The following is a 27,369-nucleotide window of genomic DNA, read 5'->3' on the forward strand; positions in this document are numbered from 1 at the left end:
ATTTGTGAGATCTTAACATTTTCTTTCTGTAATATCATTCTAGGTTTTTTGAAATATATTCTTTGTTTAAAAAGAGGCCAAAACATGTCCAAAAATACTACCTTGGAAACCCCATAAATAAATATTGCAGTGTGAGGAACCCTCCGCTCCAACACACAGCCGATCTTCCTACATCTTAGGCAAGGTGGATAAAGAGTGGCAGGTATGCGTTCATTCGTCTTAAACTTTCTAGCATGTGTTCATTCTTTTGTCTGCTTTGTTGCAAAAGCAGGACTGAAGACAACTGAATGTAGTATTCAGAATGACCCAGATGTATTTCTTGACCTTGAACATTCTTATTTCTAATTCTGTAATTAAATGAACATGCTATACAAATTTATTATTGTCACATGTAGTTACTCCTTCACCATGGGGTGTTCCAGAAAAGCATGATCAACTGGATCACATTTTTTTAGTTTAGAACAGTGTTTTCATTGTTGTTTTGTTTTGTTTTAGAAATTTTTTTAATTTTTTAAAATATAGTTTTATTGCCCTAACCAGTTTGGCTCAGTGGATAGAGCGTCGGCCTGCGGACTGAAGGGTCCCAGGTTCGATTCTGGTCAAGGGCATGTACCTTGGCTGCAGGCACATCCCTAGTAGGGGGTGTGCAGGAGGCAGCTGATCGATGTTTCTCTCTCATCGATGTTTCTGACTCTCTATCCCTCTCCCTTCCTCTCTGTAAAAAAATATATATATTTTAATTGATTTCAGAGAGGAAGGGATAGAAACATCAATCATGAATGAGAATCATTGATTGGCTGCCTCCTGCACGCCCCATACTGGGGATCAAGCCTACAACCCAGGCATGTGCCCTTGACCAGAATCAAATCTAGGACCTTTCAGTCCACAGGCCAATGCTCTGTCCACTGAGCCAAACCGGCTAGGGCATCGTTGTTGTTGTTTTTATTAAATTTATTGGGGTGACACTGGTTATAGGATCCTATAGGTTCCAAGTGTGCATTTCTGTGATACATGATCTGCATATTGCATTGTGTGCCAACACCCACAGCCCCAGCATCTTCCATCCCCGTATATTTGGCCCCCTTTTCCCTTTGCTACCCTCCCCACCTGCTTTTTAATTGTGGGTTGTATTTCTGAGTCATAACAGTAAAGAAACTACTATGAACCCTATAATGATAGAGACATAGTGAAATTATGCCTCAAGTGCAGTACAACAGGCAGTGTTATACTGGAAACACTGATGGTTCAAAGTACAAATGCTGTCAAACCTGAACTCTATGCTACCATAAGTTTCATATATCAAAATCTAGTGTGCTAACTATAACAAGCATTACACGATTACCAACTTTGCTTGTTTTCAAATCCTTGACGGCAGAAGTTTGTGCCCAGCAGACACTAAATAAATGTTCTTTGACTAAACTTTTAATTAATTATTCAGTTCATTAAGAAGAACATGAGGTAGTTGGCCTAGGACCTGGATTTTTCAATAATGCACCACATAATCAGAAATCCATATATGTTTTTACTGATAGCAGTGGTGAAGTATAGCCTATTTATATTAATACAAAGACAGTCTAAAACAATGTAATCAACTTAAAAGTGTAGGTACAGGTCTGGTACTAGTAATTGATCAAATTTTATCAGATCAATGAGAAAACTGATATTTAACAGACAGAACCTTCCAGAGAGCTGCTTCCCCCCCCCTCCCCATGTTTGATCAATGCTTATTGAACTAAGGCAGCAGGATGCCATTCTGTACTGTATCACACACAGGGCAACCCAATCTCGAGTTAGCCCTTTGTGAGCGTGTGACTCAGAGGGAATCTAAAACAATGGAGGTGGTACAGCCACATCCTCAAATCTCATTGTTCTGCTTTAGGCAGGGAGGAGATCACCCCTCCACCTAACCTGCTTATCGTCTGGCTGTTCCTATCACATCAGATTCAGAGTGAGTTTTACTGATTAATCTAAAAGGTTAAGGGATAAGAGGTTATTTTCTATATAGTCTAAGATTTTGAACTCTAGACTAGAGGTAAAATAATGGGAGCTGAATAGCATGCAGTTCCCACAGGCCTCCTGCAGGTTTTCACAGACTCTGACATTTTGAGGTTGTAGTAATAAATGAGTTGAGCCCGATGATGACCATTTTGGGTCAAGCAGTGTGGCACAGTGAAAAGAACTTTAAAGGCAGACAGACCTGGATTCAAAGCTCAGTGCTTCCACTCACCAGCTTAGTGACCTTGGACAAGTTACTTAACCGTTCGGAGCTTTCATTTGCTCATCTGTAAAACAGGGTTAATGATGCCACTTTCTCGGCAATATCATCATACTTAAGTAAGCTAACATATGTAAGTGCCTACCTCCGTACTTGGCACACAGTAGGTGGTGGTATGATCACCATTCAGGCATTTACAGTAGTGGTTGGGTGGCAGCACCGTGCTAGGCTTGAAGCTACAACCGGAATAAGACAGTCTGTCACCCTAGCTGGTTTGGCTTAGTCACAGTGGATAGAGTGTCGGCCTGCAGACTGGGTGAAAAAGGCGAAAGGGTTGAGAAGTACAAATTGGTAATTACAAAATAGTCATAGGGATGTAAAGTACAGTATAGGAAATATCCTTTATAATAAAAGGTTAATATGCAAATTGACCCTAATGGCAGACTGAAGGGTCCCAAGTTCGATTTTGGTCAAGGGCACATGCCTGGGTTGTGGACTTGATCCTCAGTAGGGGGCAGGCAGGAGGCAGCCAATCCATGATTTTCTCTCATCATTGATGTTTCTATCTCCCTCTCCCTTCCTCTCTGAAATCAATAAAAATATATTAAAAAAAAAAAAAAAAAAAGACAGAGTCTGTCTTCAGGGCATTTCAGTCTAATGAGATTACCCAAGGAGTTGTTCCAGGTAAAATAAGTGATGGGAAACCGACCAACTCACATCCATCCCGTGCAGACTCCAGTGGCGTCCCTGACAGTCCTGGTCTTGTCCCAGAATTACCCTTCCAGGAAGGGAGCCTACTGTGTGTTGATTGCTGACTGTGTGACAAGTACTGGGATAGGTATTTTAGACTCATTTCCCCCTGTAACATGGGTGTTCTTACATTTACAAATAGCCAAGATCACTTAGCTAAGTGACTGACCCAGATTCAAACCCAAGTTGGTCAGCCTGCAAATTGTCTGTCACCTACTCTGTCACACACCCAGGTTGGTGGCAGCCAGACAACCTGTGACTGTAACATGAAAAGCACCCTTGAAAGAAGCCTTTGTCCCACAGTGCCCAGGAGGCGATTTTTCAAAGGCGTGTTCTGAGTTGGGGGTGAAGAGGAGAGGTCAAAGTTTAGCTTGTGGCAGGAACAACTGGTAAAAGCCAAATTATTGTTGTGAGTTAGCAACCATGTTCAGGCAATCTGGATTTGTCAAGATGCATGGGGAGGAAATTAGGAGCCAAGGTCATGAGTAAGAAGAGGTGGGGAGGAAGAAGGACAGGCAAAACTCTAAGGCAGGGGTGAGAAACGACCAGCCCATGGGCCGTATAAGGCCCGCAAATTCATTTGGTCTGGCCCTGCCAAGGCAACCATAGGTGGGACTCAAAATTCAATAAATCTAGGAGCTTTTTTATAGCAACATAAATTTCTATTAAGTGGAGAGAGAGGAAAGGAAAGGGAAAGAGAACAAGAGAGAGAAAAAAGCATTGATTGGTTGCCTGCCGTATGTGCCCCAACTGAGGATCAAACCTGAAACCTGGGTATGTGCCCTTACCGGGAATTAAACCCACAACCCCTTGGTGCACAGGACAATGCTCCAACCAACTGAGCCACACCAACCAGGACTCATTATTTTTTTTATCTTTTAAATATATTTATTTGAAGTCTACTGTACCATTCTTTAGTTCCCAAATAATATTTTTATTTTTTACATTGAAGAGTTAACTGTATAATAACTAGACAAACTTAGTTTGATTTTTTCCCCAAATCCATTCTATATATATATATATATATATATATATATATATGGATTGATTTTTTACAGAGAGGAAGGGAGAGGGAGAGTGAGAAACATCAATGAGAGAGAAACATCGATCAGCTGCCTCCTGCACACCCCCTACTAGGGATGTGCCCGCAACCAAGTCACATGCCCTTGACCAGAATCGAGCCTGGGACCCTTCAGTCTGCAGGCCGACACTCTATCCACTGAGCCAAACCGGTTAGGGCCCAAATCCATTCTTTATAAAAGTTTGGGTTTTGTACAGCTGAAAATATGGTTAGTTATTTGCTAAACAAATGTAAATTTCCCACTCAGTGCATTTTCTTCAAAAGGATTCCGATCCCTGGATGATCTTCTTATGCAAATCAACATTTTTTTATTGCTTCTTCTGTCATCATGTAGAATATAATCAGGGAAATGATGTTCATGTTATAGTAGTCTAAGTAACACATAAAAAGGAATGCAAATTTCCTGAATTAGAATATAATTATGGATCAAGTAGATTAATTCTGATCTGTATCTTTAATCTTAAAAGTATGTGATTCATCGTTAGTAAAGAAAAGTGTATACATTTGGGCAAATATGTCTGGGTTTTGTAAGTGTTGCATTTTATATGAGCCTTCCAGACCGAGCAAATGCAATCACTTTCTTCAGTTCTGAGCAAGGCAAAAAAAAAACAAAAACCCAACAAGCAGACAGGCTTGGAGAGCAAGAGTACAATTCACTAATTGGTAAATTGTTGACATTGCTTCTATCTGGTAGGAACTTTATCTTATATTACCTGTGAATATACTTTCACCAAAGTCTGGTCCAAACTGAAATGGTTCCAGAAAATACTTCAGAATTCTTACTTATCCATTACTAGAGGCCCGGTGCACAAATTCGTGCATGGGTGGGGTCCGGCCGGCCCACCATAATGGGGGCCCATTAGGCTGGGCTGGCAGCGGGGAGGGGCCGTGGGTGGTTGGCAGCCGGCCCTGCCCCTAATTGAGGTGTTGGGGGCCAATTGGGGCCTGGATCAGACTGGATCAGTCGTTCTGGTCATTCTGCCATTCCGGTTGCTGGGCTTTTATATTGAGAGATAGTTCAATGTAATAACACACAGGTCCATTTTAATGTCAATGGCTATGGATCTAAAAGCCCCTTTCTTCCGTCAGGTGTGCTATGTCTTTGGCTGGCGCAGCAGGCAACCATGGCGATGAGCACTTCCCCGCCGTGGCCCTGGAAAGCAGCCAGCTACCCAAGGAGCCCAGGGGCAGCCCCAGCCCAGCCGAACTTCCCGGGGATGGCAACACCTCCGATAAGAGCGTGGACTACAGCAGATCTCAGTGCTCCTGCAGCCTAATTTCTTACTATGATTACTCAGAAGACTTTCTCTCTGAACGTTCAGAAACAGCCGCTAATGGACACTATTTAGAGAAGCCTGTGATAAAGGAAAAAAAGGAGAAGAAAAACTACGTTTCTGAACTCTTCCAACCTAAAGGTAAGCAAAATGTCCCAACCGAGACCCAGGGCCTGCTCACACTGACACCATTATGTAAGGCACTAATATTTGAAGTGGCCACATTCACTTTTATTACCTTTTCACATTGTCCACGTGTATTATAAGTGAAGTTTTACGGAAGGAATTTGGAAGTAGAGAAATTAAGAATAATTACGAAGGGCTGTGCTTTGCTGGTTACTTTTCCCGCAAGCTGGATGGTCTATACTTGGTGCAGAACTTGCAGACTTGGAATTAGTCTGCTTTCACAGATGACTTCTTTTTAAATTCCCTTTTTGTATTCAGAAGAAGAAACCAGCCAAAAATGGTCATACCCTCAATAGATGTTTGATGACAAAAGAAAAAAAAAGAATAATTACAGAATAACCGAGAGTTAGATTGAAAATGTCATGCCAGCCCTCTGCACGTTTACCTGCTGGAGCCCGCAGTGAGGCTGGTTCCCTTTCTAGTTAACAGGTGGCCTTGTCACAGAGCACCACGGTGCTTGGATCTCAGTGGCTTCTTGCCTTACATCTCAGCTGGAAAATTCTGGTGTGAATCACCAATGAAATACCAATTCCTGTCTCAACAGCCCGAAAAGATGTTCTCCAACTCTGGTGAGGCATATGACAAAGATAATCTTTTGAAACAGATGGCAAAAGGCTGTTGACTATGTCATTTCCTTGTGGGCTTTAGAAGTGCCAACACCTTCAACTCCTAACTGTCTAAATTGGCATTAGCCTGGTGATGGCCTGACTTCCTCACTCCCTGCCTCCCTGCCCAGACTGCAATCACTCCCTCCCATTGCAGGCAATCCTGGGCTTATAAAGATTGTTTATGTGAGAAATAGCCGGGACTTTTCCACTGTGACCATGAGAACTGCCAGGAGTCAACAGGTGGAAAGTAATAGCCTGTAAGTGTGGGGCACATCTGTCACATTTACCCAATAGCTGTCACCACAGCCTGACTAGGACTCTGTGCCATGTCTGTGTCGTCTAGAATCTCCAGCTCCCCCTCTTCCTAGCTAGAGAGCAGGGGCTCCTAACCTAAGACCCTTGCCTGTGAACCCCATGAACTTCTATGCAGAGTTCCGTTTGTGAACTCTTCTAGGGAGAAGGGACCACAGCTTTCAGCAGATTCTCAGGAGGTTAGAAGCCCCTTTTCTAGAAGGTGGGAGTCCCAGACCCACTGGGAAGGCCTGGGGCAGAAGACGGAAAGCCCAGCACCCCCCTCACAGTGGGACTCCGGCATTCGGAAGCGGTTAGCACACCAGAACATGCATCGCAGTCAGCTTCCACGGTTACACGCTCCCTTAGCTGCATTGGAGACTTAGGAAGCTCTGATAACCAAACATTTTCCATATGTTTGGCACCAAAACTACTTTAGCAACAAAAACCTGATTTGGGCAGGGCCAGGTAGCTCAGTTGGTTAGAGCATCATCCTGATACGCCAAGGTTGCAGGTTTGATCCTCAGTCATGGCACATACAAGAACCAAACAGTGAATATATAAATAAGTGGAACAACAAAATCAATCTCTCTCTCTCTCTCTCTCTCTCTCTCTCAAAATCAATCAATAAAATTTTTTTAGGTTTGTAGTGGATTCTCACATATATTGTACACATGAAGTATATGTGAAATTTACGTGTTTTATAATATATTTTTAATTGATTTCAAAGAGGAAGGGAGGGAGAGGGAAAGAGAGATAGAAACATCACTGATGAGGAAGAACCATTGATCAGCTGCCTTCTGCACACCCCACACTAGGGATCGAGCCCACAACCCAGGCATGTGCCCTGATCAGGAATCAAACCATGACTTCCTGGTTCATGGGTGGACATTCAACCACTGAGCCAGGCCGGCTGGGCATGAAATTTATGTTAAAAAAACAAACCTGATTTGAACTGACATGAGACTGATCTTTATTTCACTTAGTGTGGATAGTTAAATCTATTTCACCTAAAAATATTATTTGATTAAAGTATGATGTCCCCAACCCTACTAGGATGGAAGCACTGTGGAAAATACCATACATGAACCTTAAAAAACAAGACCCCCAAGTTCAGAAACAGCATAGCCCCAAGGGTTATGACAAGGGACCATGGATCTATCTACTGCATTGTATATTGAGTCTACCCAGTGGTTCTCAATCTTCCTAATGCCACGACCCTTTAATACAGTTCCTCATGTTGTGGTAACCCCCAACCATAAAATTATTTTTGTTGCTACTTCATAACTGTAATTTTGCTACTGTTATGAATCGTAATGTAAATATCTGATATGCAGGATGTATTTTCAGGGGTCGCGACCCACAGGTTGAGAACCACTGGACTCTACGCTTTTGTGGGACTGTGGGAAGGCTGTTAGCATTTGCAAAACTTTCTATGAGAAATGGACTTCATTTTGAGTTCTAAGCACCTTATGATTTAACTATTTAAAACTGATTCTTCATTTATTTGTTCCACAGATATTTATTATGTGTTTTGTGCAAGATACTTGTCCATAAACTGGGAGTAAGCTAAATTAATTCAGTCACCTGACAGTGCACTCAAATTCTGAAGGGCACTTTTGTGTATGAATACTCTGAAATTGTTTTAAATATTGGGTGCATCTTCAACTCAAATTACATGCCCCTGAGGACCCTTGTACCAGTGCATCAGGAACTTGAAACACTTGTTGTCACATCAAACTTTGTCATAGAATGATAACGTGTTTCCTAGGTTTATCCTTGTATTCTTTTGTTCCCTTACAGCTCATGTTTTGCAAGTATCTGCCAAAGAAATTTCAGCAGCAAGTAATTGATATAGTTCTAACCCAAAACTAAGAGGCTTAATGTCTTCACCAGTGCAGCCCCTTCTCCATGGATGGTCAGCATCTGCTCATCATTCTCATACATTGAGAGTCGATGGCTGACCTTCAGGGGCTGGGAACACTGGATTAGGAACCACCAAAGGAGACCTGGGATTCACTAAAGAATAATAACATCAGAGATCATGTTCAAGTCCCAGTTTAGAAAAGCAAAGCTTATGGCAGAAAGATATTTCCTAGAGAAAAATTATAAGGATGAAATGAGAACTTCAGTTTGATAGGATTTTTGCTTTGGTCAAGTATTAAGAGATTTACCTAAACCAATGTAAATAATAGCAAGCAATATACTGTATATCTAAAATTTAATTTTTAAAAACTGTATCTTTTGTAGAAAATGTACTTTCAGCACTCTTTCAATTATACAGGGGAGGGCCAAAGTAGGTTTATAGTTGTTCATATGGAAAATAATACAATAATTAATAAATAGTAATACGAGAATAACTGTGTTTCACGCACTCATGACTATAAACCTACTTTTGCCCCACCCGTATATTCTTCTTTGATGCGTTTGCTAATACAGTGCCAAAATATGTGATAGTCATTCAAAACATGGGTATACCGAAAAAGAAGTTACTTCACTGCATGCGATCGCCAGCACGCCTTTGGCCCTGTGGTCTGGTCAGGTGCAGGTGGTAGATGAAGGCAGTGTTGGAGACCGTCACCTACAGACTAACAGCGGGAACTGTGGAGAACAGAAAGGGAAAGCCCTTCCTTCGACCCTCTTCTTACCCTGGTCCTTGGCGGAGGTGGGCATCTCTATCGAGGTGAAATATAGCGTTACCTGGAAGAGAAGAGAACCTGGTGGAGGGCAGGCCCACAGGAGTGATGGGAACATAGCTCAGGATAAGGAGCAGAACCAGACTGAGGGCGTGGAAGGCCTTGATGGTAGAATGAGACACTGAAACAAGGAGGAAGAGACCAGAAGAGGCCGAGGGGAAACGGGGGTGGGGGTGGAGGACAATGGCTCCTAGACAGGAGGGTAGGGTGACCAGGGAAGGAGGAGGCGGCCACGGGGAAGCGTGAGTGGGGCACATTCTTAGAATGTTCAGAAGAGCACGTTGCCTTGTAAGTAATGTGATAAGCGCCTTTTTGGTTAACTGTGGACTTAAATGTACATGTTTTTTGTTTTTTTTTGATGAATTAACAATTTGAATGTCTTAGCTCAGTGGTTTAAAATTAAATATCCCAAGAGTAGTTTGATCATTAAGCTAAATCTGCCTTAATTGTGTGAAGTGGGATAGAAATTGTAAGTTTTACCCTTATTTTGTGTAGGTTAGGATAATGAGGTATAAAAGCATTAAGGATTAAACCCTATTTTCATTTTCTACAGTTTTATAGTTATATAAGTATGCCTGATGTGTAGAATATGAAATTGTTCTCTACCATTCCAACGGCAAGTGATATATTTACCTTTCTGGAGCAAACTGGCTTATTCTCTCGGGCCCGCCCAGTAGGGTAGGCAAGAAATGTAATCTCAGGTGTGTTTGGGGAGTGGAGGGCATATGGAAGACCTTTCACAGACAAGAAGATTTTCAGAAGAGCCTCTTGTCCTTTATTTTTATCACTTACGTGTTCTTGTCCAAGCCCATGTGATTTTTTTTTCTTGATTTCAGAAAGGAAGGGAGAGGGCGAGAAGAAACAGCAATGATGAGAGAGAATAACTGATTGGCTGCCTCCTGCATACCCACTTCTGGGAATCAAGCCCACAACCCCAGGAATGTGCCTTGACCAAGAACCAAACTAAGACCTCCTGGTTCATAGGTCGATGCTCAACCACTGAGTCACACCAGTGGGGCCCATGTGATCTTTCAAAGGCTGACACCTCCTCTTTTCAAAGCACCCAGGCCCTCTGTATACATCCCCACCTATGGCCTTGGCCAGGGCTGTGGGGTTAGTCCCCAGGTGCCCACTCATTCTGACTGCCCACCCTCCAGTCACTTGAATGCATGTGAGACAGGGATACAAGCCTCACAGCCCACTTGACCCACCACCCCTCACCCTTCTAGTCTCGGAGAACTCCCTCTCCTGTTCAGGGTCATGTCACCCAAGAGCTGGAAGACAGTACAAGTTGGAGATCAAGTTCAGTCATGGCGGGCATAGCATAGAACGTGGCACCGCCACCCACCCCTGTTTTAATCCAGCCTGATCCACATGGCCTGGGTTTAGGGTTCCCCTAGCCACTGCCCAGGCTATTCAAGTGGCCTCGACACAACCACAAGCACCTGCTCGCTGCCCTTCTCGTTGGTGTCACAGACTCTGGTCTGCTGTGCTTTCCAGTTTTCAATGTGCTCAAAAGCTGATTCCAAAATACTCAATATTCAACCACAGCCCTACTCCGCTGTCGCCAGTGGGAAAATAAATGCCATTGGCGGCACAGTTGTAAAGACAGTTCATCTATAACTGATGTATACAGACACTAACGGTGGTCAAATCCATGTGGTCTTTCACAGCCAGGATTCAAATGTTGTATCCCCAGAAAGCACCGGCTGTTTCTTTTGGCTCATTGTTTCTATCCCAGGCCGAACCGCCTTTCCCAAACCAAACATACTAAGCCATGTCTCAGAGGATGTGTCCACACTTGGCCAGGAGCCTAAGGTTAGGACACCAGTGACCGTGGCCATGACATTCCCTCTCTCTCCAGGATGAGGATCAGATATTTTAGATTCTAGAATCCAGACTCAGTCTCTCTCAATACAAATATACTAATATGTACACATGCACACACATTTGTTTACATACACAGATGCACACATACATATACTCTATACATGTAAACATATACATCATACAAAAGAATATAGGTATGAGGCAGTGGTGTAGGCACACAGACCTGGGTTCTGTCTCCCCACTTACCTGTGCCCATTGACAAGTGACATCGCTAAGCATCAGTTTGTTCATCTTTAAAATAGGATGACAGTAAGTGATGTTGCACATACATTTGACATACTCAAATTCAATTATGTAAGCTCGGTGCTTATAAGTTTGCTATAACATTGTTTAGAAACATTTTGTTTTCAATAAACTCCTGAACACAAGCCCCCTGACTACTTTATTTGGTGCCCAGCCAAAGTAATGGAAGAAAAAGGGTCTTTGTTGGATGTATTGAAAAATTGAATATCTGTATATATTATCTAAGCAGTGTGATGGTTTTTAAATGGGTTTTTGAACATATGAGATATTCACATATTACATTGGGCTTTAATGTTACACTCTAATTGCCCGATAAGATATTGTTAGAAGGATTACATCTGATCTGTATAAAACATTAGTTCAATGTCTGATATATGATAGCACTTAATAAATGTTACCTATTTTCATGAGCTTTAGTTTAGCTTTATAAAAGATATAAGTACAGGTTTCAGAGTCAAAGAAGACCTGGCTTTCAATTCACTCTGTCACTTCGTGGTTACGTAACCTTGGACAAACAACTAAAAAAGTCTAGCTATAAAATAGACTATTACTGACCTTAAAGAACTGCATTAAATGAGATAGCTATATATAAAGGGCCTAGCCTAAGCATGGATATTCATTCAATGTTAGTTCTTTCCCTTTCTAGCTCTCATGAATATGTACATCTGTGCAGGAGAGGGGGGTGTACATATTTGCATACCTGCAGATATATACATAGATATAGATATAGATATAGATATAGATATAGATATAGATATAGATATAGATATCTATCTATATATATATATATATGTTTGTATCTAGTAACTAACTGAATTATCTGCTTAACAGGTCAGAAGGAAATCTCAGTTGAAAAAAAGCAGAAGTGGAATGCATCACTTTTAAGTTCTAAAATCAATATGATCACCCAGAGAAGAGATGCCATAACTCAGCGCGTGCTCTCAGCAAGGCTCCATAAGATTAAAGAATTGAAAAACGAATTAACTGATATACATCGTAAGATGGAAGCCACGGCCTTAGAAAACCAGTTATTGAAACAGCTTGAGATTAGGCACTTGAAAGCTATAGGAAGATATGAGACTTCACAAAATAATGTACCTCAGATTATGGCTAAACATCAGAATGAAGTTAAAAATTTAAGGCAGCTACTTAAGAAATCCAAAGAAAAGGAAAGAATTGTATCTCGGAAACTGAAAGAAACGGACAGCAAATTGCTGAAGACCAAAGACACCTTGCAGGCCCTGCAGACACTTTGTGAAGACAGGAGTCTTGCAGAGAGGGAGGAGCTTACCGAAAGACTGGCTGCCCTGACCACCAAGATGGAGGCCAATGACAAGCAGATACAGGTCTGTATTTCACGGCCTAGGCGTGTTAAGGGTCCAGAATTAACACAGAAGGGTGCGCGTGCGTCCTCGCCCAAGTGCCTCCCTCTGCAGGCCTTCACACTGATGCTGTGTCCACAGGGGGCAGGGGCCAGGGGAGGCGGTGCTCAAAGGAAAGAGAAACAGCCCAGATCTGGAAATCGTGCCTCTGTCACAGTGAGCGAGCACAGGCTCTTGATCTGAAAAGGACGGTTCTCTTGTTAGGGGAGACTGTGTACGTGCTGAAAAGATGGTGTGGGGTGGGGTGGTGTGTTGTGGGGTGTGGTGTGGTGTGGGGTGTGTGGTGTGGGGTGGGGTGGCTGGTGTGGCTGGTGTGGCTGGGGTGGGGTGGGGTGGGGTGGGATAGGGTAGGGTGAGGTGGTGTGTGGTGTGGTGTGTGTGGTGTGGTGTGGTGTGGTGTGGTGTGGTGTGGTGTGGCTGGGGTGGGATGGAGTGGGGTGGGGTGGAGTTGGATAGGGTAGGGTGAGGTGGTGTGTGGTGTGGTGTGGTGTGGCTGGGGTCGGGTGGGGTGGGCTGGGGTAGGGTAGGGTGTGGTGTGTGTGGTGTGGTGTGGTGTGGCTGGGGTGGGGTGGGGTGGAGTGGGGTGGGGTGGGCTGTGATGTGTGTGGTGTGCAACTGTCTTAGAAAGCAAACCTCTACTTCAAACTCTTTATTAAAAGGCTACTTCCCTAAAGACCTCACAGCGCGTGTCTTCAGTCCCTTCCCCTGCCTGCTCCCTCATCCGTTTGTCCAGTCACTACACATAGACATTTTGGTATTTTAGAAATGGACATTTTCCCCGATACTACTCCTGCGAGCACAGAGGGAAACGGAACTAAAGCAATTGGAGAAATTAATGGGTTGGTTTCCCTGATGATGTGTGGCTTCCAGAGCTGGGGATCCCATTGAAGGGATGAGTGGGGAGAGCACCTGGATGACATTGAGCATAAACATAACTGGAATTGATTTACTGTTTAATTCCTTAGTATGTGATGATGAGAGACAAGTATATTTTACAATCTTGAAATAGAAAATATCAATTCTTTTCAATCCGCTTTTTTAATCTCAGTTATTTCTTCTTTGGTAAAATCCTCCTCTATTTTCAAAGAGAATTTTCTCACCTACAGTGGATATGTGAGCTACAGAAAATGATGAGCCACCTCGTTACACTCGTGCAAGTAGGAGACCGAAGTTCTCTTGTGTGGCTGTTAGGCAACATTAGGTCCATCTCAGCACGTGTCTGTCGTGTAAAAGTAACTGTATTTTTATCTCATCTACATCTCTTTACATCTGCATCAAGAATTCAAGAAGTAATTGAGTATTTTCCCATCAGAAGCACTTGGTTACATGGGAAATTCCGTTAGGTTGTAGGGCATTTTGTGGGGGGAGAGGTTTTGGGCCAAAATACGTAGGTATTTTTTAGTGTTAATATTTTAGGGAGTGAGGGTTTTAGTGGTTATATCACCCTTTTACATACCATACTTCCCACTTTCCTTTAATGAGAAGGTCTTAATGTTTTCATGGGGGAAACCATACTTTATGGGGGGGAAAAAAAGAAAGAAAGGAGGGAGGGAGGGAGGGAGGGAGGGAGGGAGGAGGGAGGGAGGAGGGAGGGAAGGAAGGAAGGAAGGAAGGAAGGAAGGAAGGAAGGAAGGAAGGAAGGAAGGAAGGGAGGAAAGAAAGAAAAAGGAAAGAAAGAAAAGAAAGGAAGAAAGAAAGAAAGAAAGAAAGAAAGAAAGAAAGAAAGAAAGAAAGAAAGAAAGAAAGAGAGAAAGAGAGAAAGAGAGAAAGAAAAAGAAAGAAAGGAAGAAAAGGAAAGAAAGAGGTTTGGCCAAGCCTCTGTCAGAGTCCAGACCAAACATCTCCAGTGACAGAGTTCCCGTCCCGGGAGGTGAGCTGCAGCAGCGAGTCCTGAGCTGGCCGTGGCCATGACCATGCTCAGCGGCCGCTTCCTGTCTGCATGGGGCCTGTGAGACCAGGAGCCCTGCTGTCCCAGGCAGCTGGACCACAGGCCACAAGGGGCTCCATGAGGCTGGGCGACTTTAGGAAGAGAGGCTGAGGGGTTTTTGAAGAAGACAGCAGGTCCTCGAATGACCTTGTTTCGTTCAGCGTCATGTCATCATAGCATCGGTGAGGAAAAACACGGATTCCTGGCCAGGGCCTGTCCCTGAGGAGTTGGCATTGGTTCCCCATGTCTGCGTGGGTTTGCCCTGGGACTCTGGTTTCCTCCCACGGTCCAGAGGTGTGCACGTGCAGGGCAGCAGTGTGTCTGCCTTGTCCCTGCCTGAGGGGCTGTGGGTGGGAGTATGCCTGTGCTGTAGGGTGTCCGGTCCAGGCGGATCCCGCCTGGCGCCCTGAGCTGCCAGGAGAGGCTCCGGCCACCCACAGCCCTGAGCTGGAATCTGCAGGTTGGAAAGAATTAGCTTGCTTTTATTCATCTGTCTTAAATGTATGTAGAGCTCGCCTTTATTTCCATGTTTAATATCAGAATGTTGCAGGTCTTTATTTAGAGGTTTGGTGATTTTTATGACAGAAATATGCCATAGGAACTTAACCTAATTTATATCCATCAGCCCACGGTAGCATTGGTTTTGTTATACATCGTTCACTTAAAGTCAGTTTCCAAGAACCTGTTGCCCATATTAGGTGAGAACTTATTAGCAGGGCATTAGCAGAATACTTCACATAACAGACCTACTTGGGCTTAAAGTGTGACAGTGATTATATCTATTGATTTTCAGAACCTGTTCAAAAAAATGTTTATCAAATTCCAGAATGTAAAAAACATTCAGCTCAAAACATATTTATTCTCTAGAGTCGTGCTCAGGATTTTGTCTCTTTGTGGTTCTACTTAGTTCTAGAAAATGTCCCCTGTACAAGCCATCACTAATATTGTATTAAAAATGTGCACCTCTCATAAGTGTAATGAGTCCATTAAAGTCAGAGGTTTGGATAGAACCGCACTGGTTATGAGCATTGAAACATGCGCTGTTTCCAGAACTTGGAGAAGCAGCTGCGGTTGAACAACAAAGCCTTCAGCCGGCAGCTGGCCATCGAGAGCCAGAAGACGCTGGCCGCCCAGACCGCCAAGGAGACCCTGCAGACGGAAGTCAAACTCCTCCTGCAAAAACTGAAGGTACTTCTTTAAAGCCAAACGCAACAACATTGGTGACATTCTGCTTCCCAATTGTCAGGGCTCCTCTTCCCTACGAACAGTCAACAAGCATTCCGAGAGCGTTCCGAGATACGGATTTTCTTTCTTATTGTTTCTCCTGATTAACCAATGGAACACACCCACACAAGTATCCGGATTGTGTTCTGACCCTGTGGTCTTCCACTCTGGGCCCGCTCTGTGCTGGGTACCGACTTAAACCTTGGTTCCAAGCATGAAGGAGGAAGGTCCTTCATGTTCCTTCCTTTTGACCCGGCCATCCTGCACCTGTCAGTCAGCAGCTCTTGACCTGCCTCTTCCTTTTCTCTGCTGCTGACATACATGCTGACCCTCAAATAAAAAGATATAACTGCGTTTTCCAGATAATCAAAACTTGCCCCTCTAAACATCAAGATCTTTTTTGTCTCTTTTCACTCCCCATCCCTGGGCCCTTTCTTCCTGGGCTTTCCTCCCTAATCAGACGTGGGAGACTTCCTTAGTCCACAGGCCCACCTCAGTGGTCCTGATTCTAACAGGTGTGCCTCTGGCCGTATGTGTAAGAAGCACTGTTCAGCAGTGCATTGAGTCTTTTTTTTTTTCCTCAACAAGCCAGGATTTCAAAACTTTTATTTTGCTGAGACTTTTAAAAAAATATTGGGATTCAAAGCTACCAAGCACTCCAAATATAGATAGTGTGACTGAGGACTAAATTTTTTAGTTTAGTTTAGTTTAGTTTAGTTTAATTGGTTTATTTTTATTTTTCAATTACAGTTTACTTTCAATATTATTTTGTATTGGATGCAGGTGTACAACATAGTGGTTAGACACCCATATACTTTACAAAGTGTCCCCCCAATATTTCCAATACCCACTTGGCACCATGCAATGTTATTGACTATATTTTCTGTTGTACCTTATGCCCCTATAACTGTTTTGTAAGTACAAATCTATACTTCTCAGTCCTTTCACCCAGTCCTCCCATCCCCCTCCCCTCTGTGTCTATATGAGTCTGTTTCTATTTTATTTTTTTTCAATTTTACATATAAGTGAAATCTATGGTATTTGTCACTTAACATAATACCCTTTAGGTCCATCCATGTGACACAAAGGGTAAGATTTCATTCTTTTTTATGTGTTTTAATTAGTTTAAATCAGTTTAATTAGTTTAAATGGCTAATGGCCACTGTAATGCGCCATGCAAAAGAATAAGAAACATAGGGAATGGAAACAAGTGAAAGAAGCTAGCTCAGAAATTTTTCAAAAACATTGTCCCATCCTAATAATATGTCACTCTGTTAAAAACTGGGTTTTTTTTATGTCAGGAATGATATGTAATGCTATAGCCCCGTGGTTGGCAAACTGCAGCCTGCGAGCCACATGCGGCTCTTTGGCCCCTTGAGTGTGGCTCTTCATAAGCCTTAGGAGGACCCTAATTAAGTTAATAACAATGTACCTACCTATATAGTTTAAGTTTTAAAAATTTGGCTCTCAAAAGAAATTTCAATCGTACTGTTGATATTTGGCTCTGTTGACTAATGAGTTTGCTGACCACTGCTATAGCCTATTTCTATTTCTGCTAGAAATACAGATTTTATTCAAAGAATTCTGAACTTGCCCTGGCCAGTGTGGCTCAGTTGGTTGGAGCATTGTCCTGTGCACCAGAAGGTCGCCAGTTCAATTCCCAGTCAGGGCACATACCTAGGCTGAGGTTTGATCCCCGTTGGGGCACATATGGAGGCTACAGATTGATGTATCTCTCTCACATTGATGTTTCTCTCTCTCTCTCTTCCTTCCTCTCTAAAATCAATAAATATATAATAAAAAGTAAAAAAGATATGCTCTAAAAAAAAAAGAAAATACTGAACTCAAATTGTTTTTTAGAAGAAATCAAGGTTGATAAAAAACAAATACTTATAGAAAAATTGGTTTTGTGGTTCTTTTTAGGAGAAAGATCGAGAGCTTGACATTAAAAACATCTATACTAATCGGATAGCGAAAAATTTACATGACAAAGAAGATTATCCAATAGGTATGTTTTGACTATTTTTCCTCAAAATCTATTCTTTTTTTTTTTAATATATATTTTATTGATTTTTTTACAGAGAGGAAGGGAGAGGGATAGAGAGTCAGAAACATCGATGAGAGAGAAACATCGACCAGCCGCCTCCTGCACACCCTCCACTGGGACTGTGCCCGCAACCAAGGTACATGCCCTTGACTGGAATCGAACCTGGGACCCTTGAGTCCGCAGGCCGACGCTCTATCCACTGAGCCAAACCGGTCAGGGCAAAAATCTATTCTTAAGTATCTAGTCAGATTTTCCTTATATCACCAAAATAATAGATGTTTAAAAAATCATTTTATTAGGCATTGAAACACATCATGTGACTCTAGGAAAATAATAAAACTGTGCTATGGTTGCAACAACTAGAAAAGAATAGCAATTTGTTCCTGTCTTCCCACCCTCTGCTCAGTCCTGCATGTTACTTCAGGGGGAGTGAAAGGAGGATTTTGCAGCTTGAAGCAAAGTGGCTGCCAAATGTTGAACTTGCTAAGAATATTAGCCAGAGTGTGGATTTAAAACTCAACTTTAGCCTGGCCAATATGCTCAATGGATGAGCGTTGGCCTATGAACCACAGTTCAATTCCTGGTCAGGGCACATGCCAGGGTTGCAGGCTCAATCCCCAGTGTGGAGTGTGCAGGAGGCAGCCAATCAATGATTCTCTCTCATTATTGATGTTTCTATCTCTCCCCACCTCTTCCTTCCTCTCTGAAATCAATAAAAATATATTTTAAAAATAAATAATCCTATGTAATAAAGGGGCAATATGCAAATTGACCGTCACACCCTTGCACAAGCTGGCCACCCCCATGTCATCACAAGATGGCCACCACAAGATGGCTGGCAGGGGAGGGCAGTTGGGGGCAATTGGGCCTGCAGGGGAGGGAGGGCAGTTGGAGGTGACCAGGCTGGCAGGGGAGGGCAGTTGGGAGGGATCAGACCTGCAGGGGAGGGCAGTTAGGGGCAACCAGTTTGGCAGGGGAGGGCAGTTGGGGGGGGACCAGACCTGCAGGGGAGGCAGTTGGGGGGGACCAGGCCAGCAGGGGAGGGCAGTTGTGGGGGGACCCGACCTGCAGGAGAGGGCAGTTGGGGGCAACTGGGCCAGCAGGGGAGCAAAGTGTCAGTTATTTTATACTTACAATCAATATTGCTTCCAAATGTCAGACATGTTTCTTATATGTAATGTACTTGTTCTGCAGTTTCTTCAACAAAATCAGTGCAGACAGACAGGAAAAATGTTCCATTTACAAGTACAAGACAACAGGGGACCCAAAAATCGGAAGACGTGCCATCTTTGATGACTAAGGTACAGCAAATTTGAAATCTTGCAACGTCTAATTAAACATATCTAATATAATAATAGAGGAATATGCAAATTAGACAGGATGCCGTAACATGATGACAGATCTACAAGCGGCCGAGAGCTACAGGAGGGCGGGGCAGCGAGCTACGAGCACACGGATTTGTGGGTAGAGCTACTAGTCTTCACAAAATAGGCTACAGTAGTTTGATCTATACAAAAAAGTATTTGTATTCATTGAATTAAATACAATTTAAAATTATCTATACCCAAAAGATGAGCTTTTGCTGCTTTTCTGAATTCCAGAGTAAAAAGATAACAGGAAACACTGGTCATAAAGAAAAATCCACTGGAATAGTCCATGTAATTCCTCACTGTTGCAGTAAACTACCAAGCCAAGAGGAGTCCAAGAGAAAATATGAAGGTGATTTAGCAACTTTTAAGTCATATTTATTCTTTTTTTTTCTTTTTGTAAGTTGTGAATTCTGTATGTCCGTGTATAAAAGTATACATAAGACATATATACTGTTGAAAGAATGATTATAGAATTTAACACTGTGTAGCCACCAGCCCTAATAAATAGAACGTTAGTCCCCAGAACACACTGTGGGCCCTTCCTAACCACATCCCCTCCCTGCCCGCCAGAAACAACCAGTCTTCAACCTGATGCCGCATTCATTCCCTTGCGTTGCCTCTCACTTCCCTGTCCTTGCATGTACCCTTAAACATGACGTTCACTCTGACAAACTGAGTGGCAGACAAGCCCAGCTGAGTAAAGGGTAACACGGCCACTAATGAGACCAACCGAAGGCTTCCAGGGAGGGGTCGGCCGGCAGACTCTGGCTTCTGGGCCCGAATGTACAAGGGCCCGTCAGGACGAGGTCCTGCACCGCCCTGGGCACAGAGAACCCACCGCGCACGGCCGCCGGCAGGGCTGCTCTGCGGGCCTGGGAGGGGTTCCGGTGGAACAGGCTGCTCAGAACCTCCTGTTCTAAGAGCCCAGGGCTCACCTCCAGCGCTGGGAGGAGGTCGGAGCAGAACACGCTGGGGGTGAAATGGGAGCCCTCAGCCGACCGGGCTACAGCACAGGGACAGGGCGCCCTCTCCCGTGGGCGGTGGGCCAGACGGCCAGGACCGGCTCACCTGGCAACACTGCAGAGTGGTACAGGGGAGCAGGGGTCCGGGTGACACCAGCCCTTAATGCTCAAACCTCTTTACTACCAGACTGGTGGCCCTTGCCCTAGCCGGGTAGGCTTAGAGCAGTGGTTCTCAAACTTCTGGCCCTTTAAATACAGTTCCTCATGCTGTGACCCAACCATAAAATTATTTTTGTTGCTACTTCATAACTGTAATGTTGTTACTGTTATGAATCGTCATGTAAATATCTGACATGCAGGATGGTCTTAGGCGACCCCTGTGAAAGTGTCGTTCGACCCCCAAAGGGGTCACGACCCACAAGTTGAGAACCGCTGGCTTAGTGGCTAGAATGTCAGCCGGCGGACTGAAGGGTCCCGGGTTCAATACCGGTCAAGGGCACATGCCCAGGTTGCAGGCTGGATTTTCAGTGTGGGGCGTGCAGGAGGCAGCAGATCAATGATTCTCTCATTGCTGCTTCTATCTCTCCCTCTCCCTTCCTATCTGAAATCAATAAAAATATATATATTTTTTAAAAAACACAACAAACTGGTGGCCCTCTGCCTCTGGGGTGCAGCCATCATCCGGCTTCACCTTCACCAGTGGGACCAGAGGTGTCTCTTCTGACTGCGGAGAAGGAAGGGCGGGCAGGGAGGCCAGGCCGCAGCCGGTGCCGTGACCCAGGCAAGAGGCTGGTGGTCTGGACTGGGACTGGGAGCGGTGGAGGTGGGAAATAGCAATGTCGCCTGTTAGCAACGTTTAACATTTGCATTAAGTATCAGCAGGGCATAATGTCACTTAGCATCAACTGTACATCTTGCTGCTGCTTTGCTCACCACTAATCCTTGAAACATATTTTGTCTCTTGCTAGAATTCCTTTTTTATTATTTTGGAGTATAGTGAATAGTTTCATTTCAGAATGTGTGGGATATGTGAGGAATGTCCCAGCTCTCTGCACGTCCAGCGCTGTCCCACTCTCCCTCACAATGACTGCCATTCTGCCTGCTAAATGGCGGCCTCCTCTGACCAGCTCGTTGGTCATGGCTGCAGGTCTGCGCAAGTCTGTGCCTGCAACAGACCTTCCCACGCCCCCGGGGAGGGAGGGCTGACGGCAGGCTCCCTGCTGCCTGGCGAGGACGGGAAAGGGCAGCCCTTCTCCCCGTGGCTGCTTCACTAACAACTGAAATCTCTCCTGTCAGGGCACGTCCATCCCCGTCGTCTCTATCACAAATGCCCAGAGTCCCACAGGCTGCACATGCCATCGTGTATTTAACCACGACCCTCTGACAGGCATTTAGGACGTGCCGCTGTGACCTACCCATGCTCAGGAACATCCTTACCCGACGTGCCAGTGTGTGTGTTTGTAGGGCTTGGTCCTAGAAGGGAAGTTGTTGAGGCTATGAATATGTTCACTCAAAACTGTAATCAGTACTGCCAGACTGCCACCCAGATAAAGCTACGCCAAGTTACACACCCACGCGTTGGGAACAAGAGTTCCAATTTCCCGACAGTCTCACCAACTCAAAATGACTTGCCAATTGGGTAAAAATATCCTTATTGTTTCAACTGGCACTACCTCCAGCTAGTGGTGTTTGAACCTTCAGTAATAACCTATTGGCTACTTCTAGTTCTCTTGGGAATATCATTTTTCTTTTGGTTTCATATCTTTCTCATTTGGTATGATTAGGAGAGTGCCACATCCCTGCCGCTAATAGCACCTTTCCGTATTCTGGTGCTGTGTGCTCTCACTGCCTCACCTTTATGTCATTTTAATGTGCTTGTCGGGAGGTGGAAATGAGTGTGGCAAACATGCATGCCATCTTGAAATAAAAGTCCATTATTTTAAAGATCGCCAAATTGACTATTTTTCTAATACAGATTTATCAAAGGAAGAGGAGCACCTGAAAGTACCAGCAGCTCTGGAGAATCCTGGAAGACAGAGAGAGAGAAAAGCTGATCAAGAGAAGAAAAGCACTTTAGAAAAAGAACAAGAACTGCCATCAAAAAGAATCTCAGTCATTCCCCCTGAATGGGGAAGCCAACAGGAAAATGATGCAGCAAAAGAAGAGCTTAAGAACAGTGTCCCAAAAAGCGACGTGGATGAGGTACCAAATAAAAATGCCCACAACACCAAAATCCACCTCCGACAGAGAAAGCATTATTTATTCACAGAAGCCACGGAAAACCTGCATCATGGGCTTCCTGCTTCCGGTGGGCCAGCCAAACCGGGTGCCTGGAGATGCAGCCACAGCACAGGCAAACAGCGCGGGGGCGCCAAAGAACTGAAGCCCAGGCACTCCGGGGGCGGGTACGAGCCCTCTTTTGCTAAGTCTTCCAGAACAAAAGCAACAGACGCAACTTTCAGAGCAAAGAAGAGCAATCTCATGGAGGAACTCTTTGGATCAGGCTGTGTCTTTAAAAATGACCAAGCAAGTCCTGCTCCTGAAGGGTCTGAGGAGACCCGGAAAAGTAAGATGCAGCAGCCACCCGCTAGTCAGGCCTCTGCCAGCAATGCTTTTGGAGATTCTAAAGTAACTGTGGTGAATTCTGTGCAGTCCTCGTCACCTACAGAAGGAAAAATGAAAATAATTATTTAAATAAAATCGATATTCTAATACAGTCTGGTCTGCTATTCTGGTTCTTTTGTGCCTTTAATTTTGTACTGTGTGTGTGTGTGTGTGTGTGTGTGTGTGTGTGTGTTCAGTACATAAATTGACTTTGGATAATTAAGGTTTTGTTTTATTGCTAACCTAATGTTAAAATTCCATTTTGTATTAGACAATGACAACATTTCTAATGACACCTTATTTTTCCTATAACTGAGACATCCATTATCTTTTGGATGACTCATTTATTATGGTTTTCATATTCTATGGGACTCCATTGCTCAAGTCCACCCAAGATATACATATCTCATTCATATAACAATTTTATCAAAAATCAAATTGCATTGAAACTTTAAAAGCATGAAGCAGCTTTTAAAGATAAAATATGATCAGAGGGTTCTATGTTTTTTAAAAACCACAAACACAGCAGTGATCACCAAGCTTGGTTTTATGAAAATTATTTTTGTGCCCTGGCTGGTGTGGCTGTTGGTTGGAGTGTCATCCCATACACTGAAGGGTAAATGGTTCAATTCCTGGTGAGGGCACATGCCCAGGTTGCGGGTTCCATCCCAGGTAGGGGTGCATTGGGAGGCAGCCAATCAATGTTTCTCTCTCACATTTATGTTTTTCAGTCTCTCCCTTCCTCTCTCTAAAAATCAATAATACTTTTTTAAAATTATTTTTTGAGTGTTGTCTTATTCAGCTAAACTGGGCATCTAATATCCTGCCTTTGTGGGCAACACTTTCCCATGTACACCTAGGATTCAGCATTTTTAAATATATTCGTTGCATACCTGCACCTTGACCTTTTTTTCTGTTAATCTTGTTCTTTCAAAATAGTATATGGGGCCCTAGCTGGTTTGGCTCAGTGGATAGAGCGTCAGCCTGTGGAGTGAAGGGTCCTGGGTTCAATTCTGGTCAAGGGCACATGCCCAGGTTGCGGGCTCCATCCCCAGTACGGGGCATGCAGGAAACAGCTGATCAATGATTCTCATTGATGTTTCTATCTCTCTCTCTCTCTCATTGATTTCTTTCTGAAATCAATAAAAATATATTTTTTAAAAAAGCATATGGATATAGTATCCACAAGTTAGCTGCTCAGTCCTGATTAATGTGTTCTTTACACCTAGAATATTTTATTTTAGGACTATACAAAAAGGGCTGTACTCTCAATGTTCATCAGTTAACTTGCCTTCATTCATTTTTTTTAGATTATATATTTTAAGAGAGAGAGAGAAACATCAATTTATTGTTTCACTTATTTATGCATTCATTGGTTACTTCCTGCATGTGCCCTGAATGGGAACTGAACCCACAACCTTGGCTCATTGGACACTATAACCAACTGAGCTATCTGGCCAGGGCTGCATTCATTTAGTTATAAGAGCAACTTATTTATAACTAGAGGCCCAGTGCACAGACCCCTGAGGGGTCCCAGATTGTGAGAGGGCACAGGCCAGGCTGAGGGAAACCACCAATGCATGATCGGGGCAAGGGAGGGACTGCGGGAGGGCTTCAGGGTGTGTCCAGCCCCACTCACCCAGTCCCGATTGGCCGGACCCCAACAACAAGGTAACCTACCAGTCAGAGTGTCTGCCCCCTGGTGGTCAGTGCACGTCATAGCTATGGGTCAAACAGTCAAATGGTCACTTAGGCTTTTATATATATAGGTTTAGACCACAGTATTTCCAAGGATGTTTATGGGTTGGTGTGTAATATTAACACTTTTAAAAATTGAAAATAAAAAATAAACTTTTAAAAGGGAGTGTAAAAAAGGGGGGGGAGTATAAGTTATGATGGGAAAAGAATTGTATTTAAAACCAAAGATAAAGACTACAAATGGCATAAGCTTTGACCTTTATGAAAACTACAGTGGGGAAAACAGAAGGAAGGAGAGATGGGGGAGGGCAGAGAGAGAACACTTAGAATTCTCATAGCTTACACAGGGGACTATGCAAATGCACATGAAATGACATAACTGACTAGCCCTAAATTCTGGGGAAATTTACTAAAATGATTCTTAGAAATGGTGTAATAGTACAATACTACAATGTCTACTCCAGCTTTACAGCAGATGGAAAATTTTTCAGGGGATCTTTCCTTATGCCTACCCACAACAAAAGCACAATCATAACATTAAATCAGAACTACCTAAAAGTGCTTCTGTAGGGCACTATTTAATAAAAATATAAGCTAAGCTTGTTACTTTCTAGTCATCTAATTAAGATTATTTTAAAGATATATGCATAAGACTAGAGGCCCGATGCGCGAAATTCATACAAGGGGCTCGGCCCTTGCAGCCACAGCAGCTTGCCTCAGCCCTCAAAGCCCCGGCTTCATCTGGAAGGACATCTTGAAGGTCGTTTGGCTGTCTGGTCTAATTAGCATATTACACTTTTATTATTATCCTATATAATAAAGAGGTAATATGTAAATTAACCCTCACAAGATGGCTACCTACAACCAGGCCAGCAGGGGGGTGAGGGACGACCAAACGACTGAACAAGCAGGCTGTGTGGGGTGACCAGGCCAGCAGGGGGCGTTAGTGAGGGACAACCAAATGACTGAACAAGCAGGCTGCATGGGGTGACCAGGCCGGCAGGGGGGTTAGTGAGGGACGACCAAATGACTGAACAGCAGGCTGCGTGGGGTGACCAGGCCAGCAGGGGGAGTTAGTGAGGGATGACCAAATAACAGTTAGGGGCAACCAGGCTGGCAGAAGGGGGCAGTTGGGGGCAACCAGGCCGGCAGGGGGGCAGTAAGAGGCAACCAGGCTGGCAGGGGGGTGAAGTTGGGGGCGACCAGGTGGGCAGAGGGGGACAGTTGAGGGGCGACCAGGCCAGCAGGGGGGGCAGTAAGGAGTGACCAGGCCATCAGGGAGGGGGCAGCTGGGGGTGACCTGGCCAGCAGTAGGGTGCAACTAGGGGTGACCAGGCCAGCAGGGGGGACAGTTAGGGGCAATCAGGCCAGCATGCAGAGGCAGTGAGGGGCAATCAGGCTGGCAGAGGGGGCAGTTAGAGGCAACCAGGTAGGCAGGCAGGTGAGCGATTAGAAGCCAGGGGTCCAGGATTGTGAGAGGGATGTCCCGGATTGGAGAGGGTGTAGGCTGGGCTGAGGGGATACCCCCCGCCAATGCACAAATTTCATGCACTGGGCCTCTAGTAGATAATAAAATGCTAACTTCTATCTCTAAGGGAGGAGATTGTGGTCAATTTTTAATTTATTTTCAGTGTATTTATTTTCTATGATTTTCTATACTGAACATAGCTGTATCATCAGGAGGGAAAGATGTTTTAAATAGAAAGCGATCCATCCTGGCCAGTGTGGCTCAGTGGTTGAGTGTCGACCCATGCACCAGGAGGTCACTGGTTCGATTCCCGGTCAGGACACAAGCCTGGGTTTCAGACTCCATTCCCAGCAGGGAGTGTGCAGGAGGCAACTAATTGATGATATTTCTCTCATGGATGTTTCTATCTCTCTCTCCCTCTCCCTTCCTTTCTCTCTCTGAATCAATAAAAACATATTTTTTATAATAAATATTTTTAAGTCAAGCACCAAAGCATAAATGTTAATATTTGATTCTTAGAAAACAATGTTAACATATAAACAGCATTTGGCTTATGGAAATAATAACCACTTTAAATGAAATATTTTAGACACTTGGGTGTAGAAAGTGCTGGAGAATAAAGTACAATTTTACTTTACTGCTACTGAGAGCAACAAGAATCTGATTAAATCTTCCGTTTTCAACACTTAGCATCACTAAGAAAAGAGACTGACTGAATTGGTCCACAAAACATTTTAAGTTCCAGTATATTTTAAATGGGAGAAATTTCACTAATAGAAGTTCTCAAGATTTCAAATTTCTTTTAGTCTGTTCACTTCGAATTAAAACATATTTTTAAAATATTTCTTAAGAAGCAATTCATTTCCTGTACTTCGGTAGACAAGGTACTTTGGCGCTCCTGCTATAGAAAAGCTAAAAATGCTGTATTAACTAGAACGGAGGTCGCCAACCTTTCGGACCTCACGGACCACCAGTGGTCCCGTGCCACTGGTTGACAACCACTGCTCCAAAGGTTTCCTTTCTAGAACAAACATGTCTTTAATCAGTTCAGCTGGTGAACACTAAGTGAAAGGAGGCCCCCAGGGAGGCTGTCTCTCTGAAGTCAGCTTTGGCCTAAAGGGCATTTGCCAAAACTGGAGAACTGAGCATCAGAAAAGCCTCCAGGGCCAAACCCAAAGAACAACATCCATCAGCCCAAGGAGAAGCCTAAGAGAAGGTCCCTCCCACGGCCTCGAGCCTCAATAAGCTGAGAAATTGTCTTAAACTCAGCGACTGTGGCCAGTCCACCCTCACCCTGTTTGACAGACTGAAATTGGATTGGTTGATAGAACCTAAAAGTAAAGTTTAAAGAGATCTAGGCTGGTAGTAGCCCCAGAGCAGTAGAAATACAAATCCTTTCTGCAAGAGCCTATCTTTTTGTTTTCCTTTATATATAAATTTCAGAAAAGAAGGG

At 43.9% G+C, this 27,369-nt stretch overlaps 1 protein-coding gene across 2 annotated transcripts; it reads left to right on the plus strand.

Annotated features, from left to right (window-relative positions):
- Positions 1–5,142: 5,142 nt before the first annotated feature.
- LCA5L (lebercilin LCA5 like) lies at positions 5,143–22,840 on the plus strand. 2 transcript variants are annotated; one of them, XM_070407177.1, is made up of 8 exons: positions 5,143–5,461; positions 5,929–6,075; positions 12,066–12,580; positions 15,594–15,731; positions 17,691–17,775; positions 19,009–19,115; positions 19,416–19,533; positions 22,122–22,840. In XM_070407177.1, the coding sequence occupies exons 1-8, from the start codon at positions 5,143–5,145 to the stop codon at positions 22,838–22,840; spliced, it is 2,148 nt and encodes a 715-aa protein (XP_070263278.1). The 2 variants fall into 2 exon arrangements, with proteins under 2 accessions (XP_070263278.1, XP_070263277.1); XM_070407176.1 differs by lacking the exon at positions 5,929–6,075.
- The last annotated feature ends 4,529 nt before the right edge of the window (positions 22,841–27,369 follow it).

This window comes from Myotis yumanensis, unplaced genomic scaffold (assembly GCF_028538775.1).
Source record: "Myotis yumanensis isolate MYYU_CA2020_CCGP unplaced genomic scaffold, mMyoYum1.0.hap1 SCAF_2, whole genome shotgun sequence".
Taxonomy (NCBI): Eukaryota; Metazoa; Chordata; class Mammalia; order Chiroptera; family Vespertilionidae; genus Myotis; species Myotis yumanensis.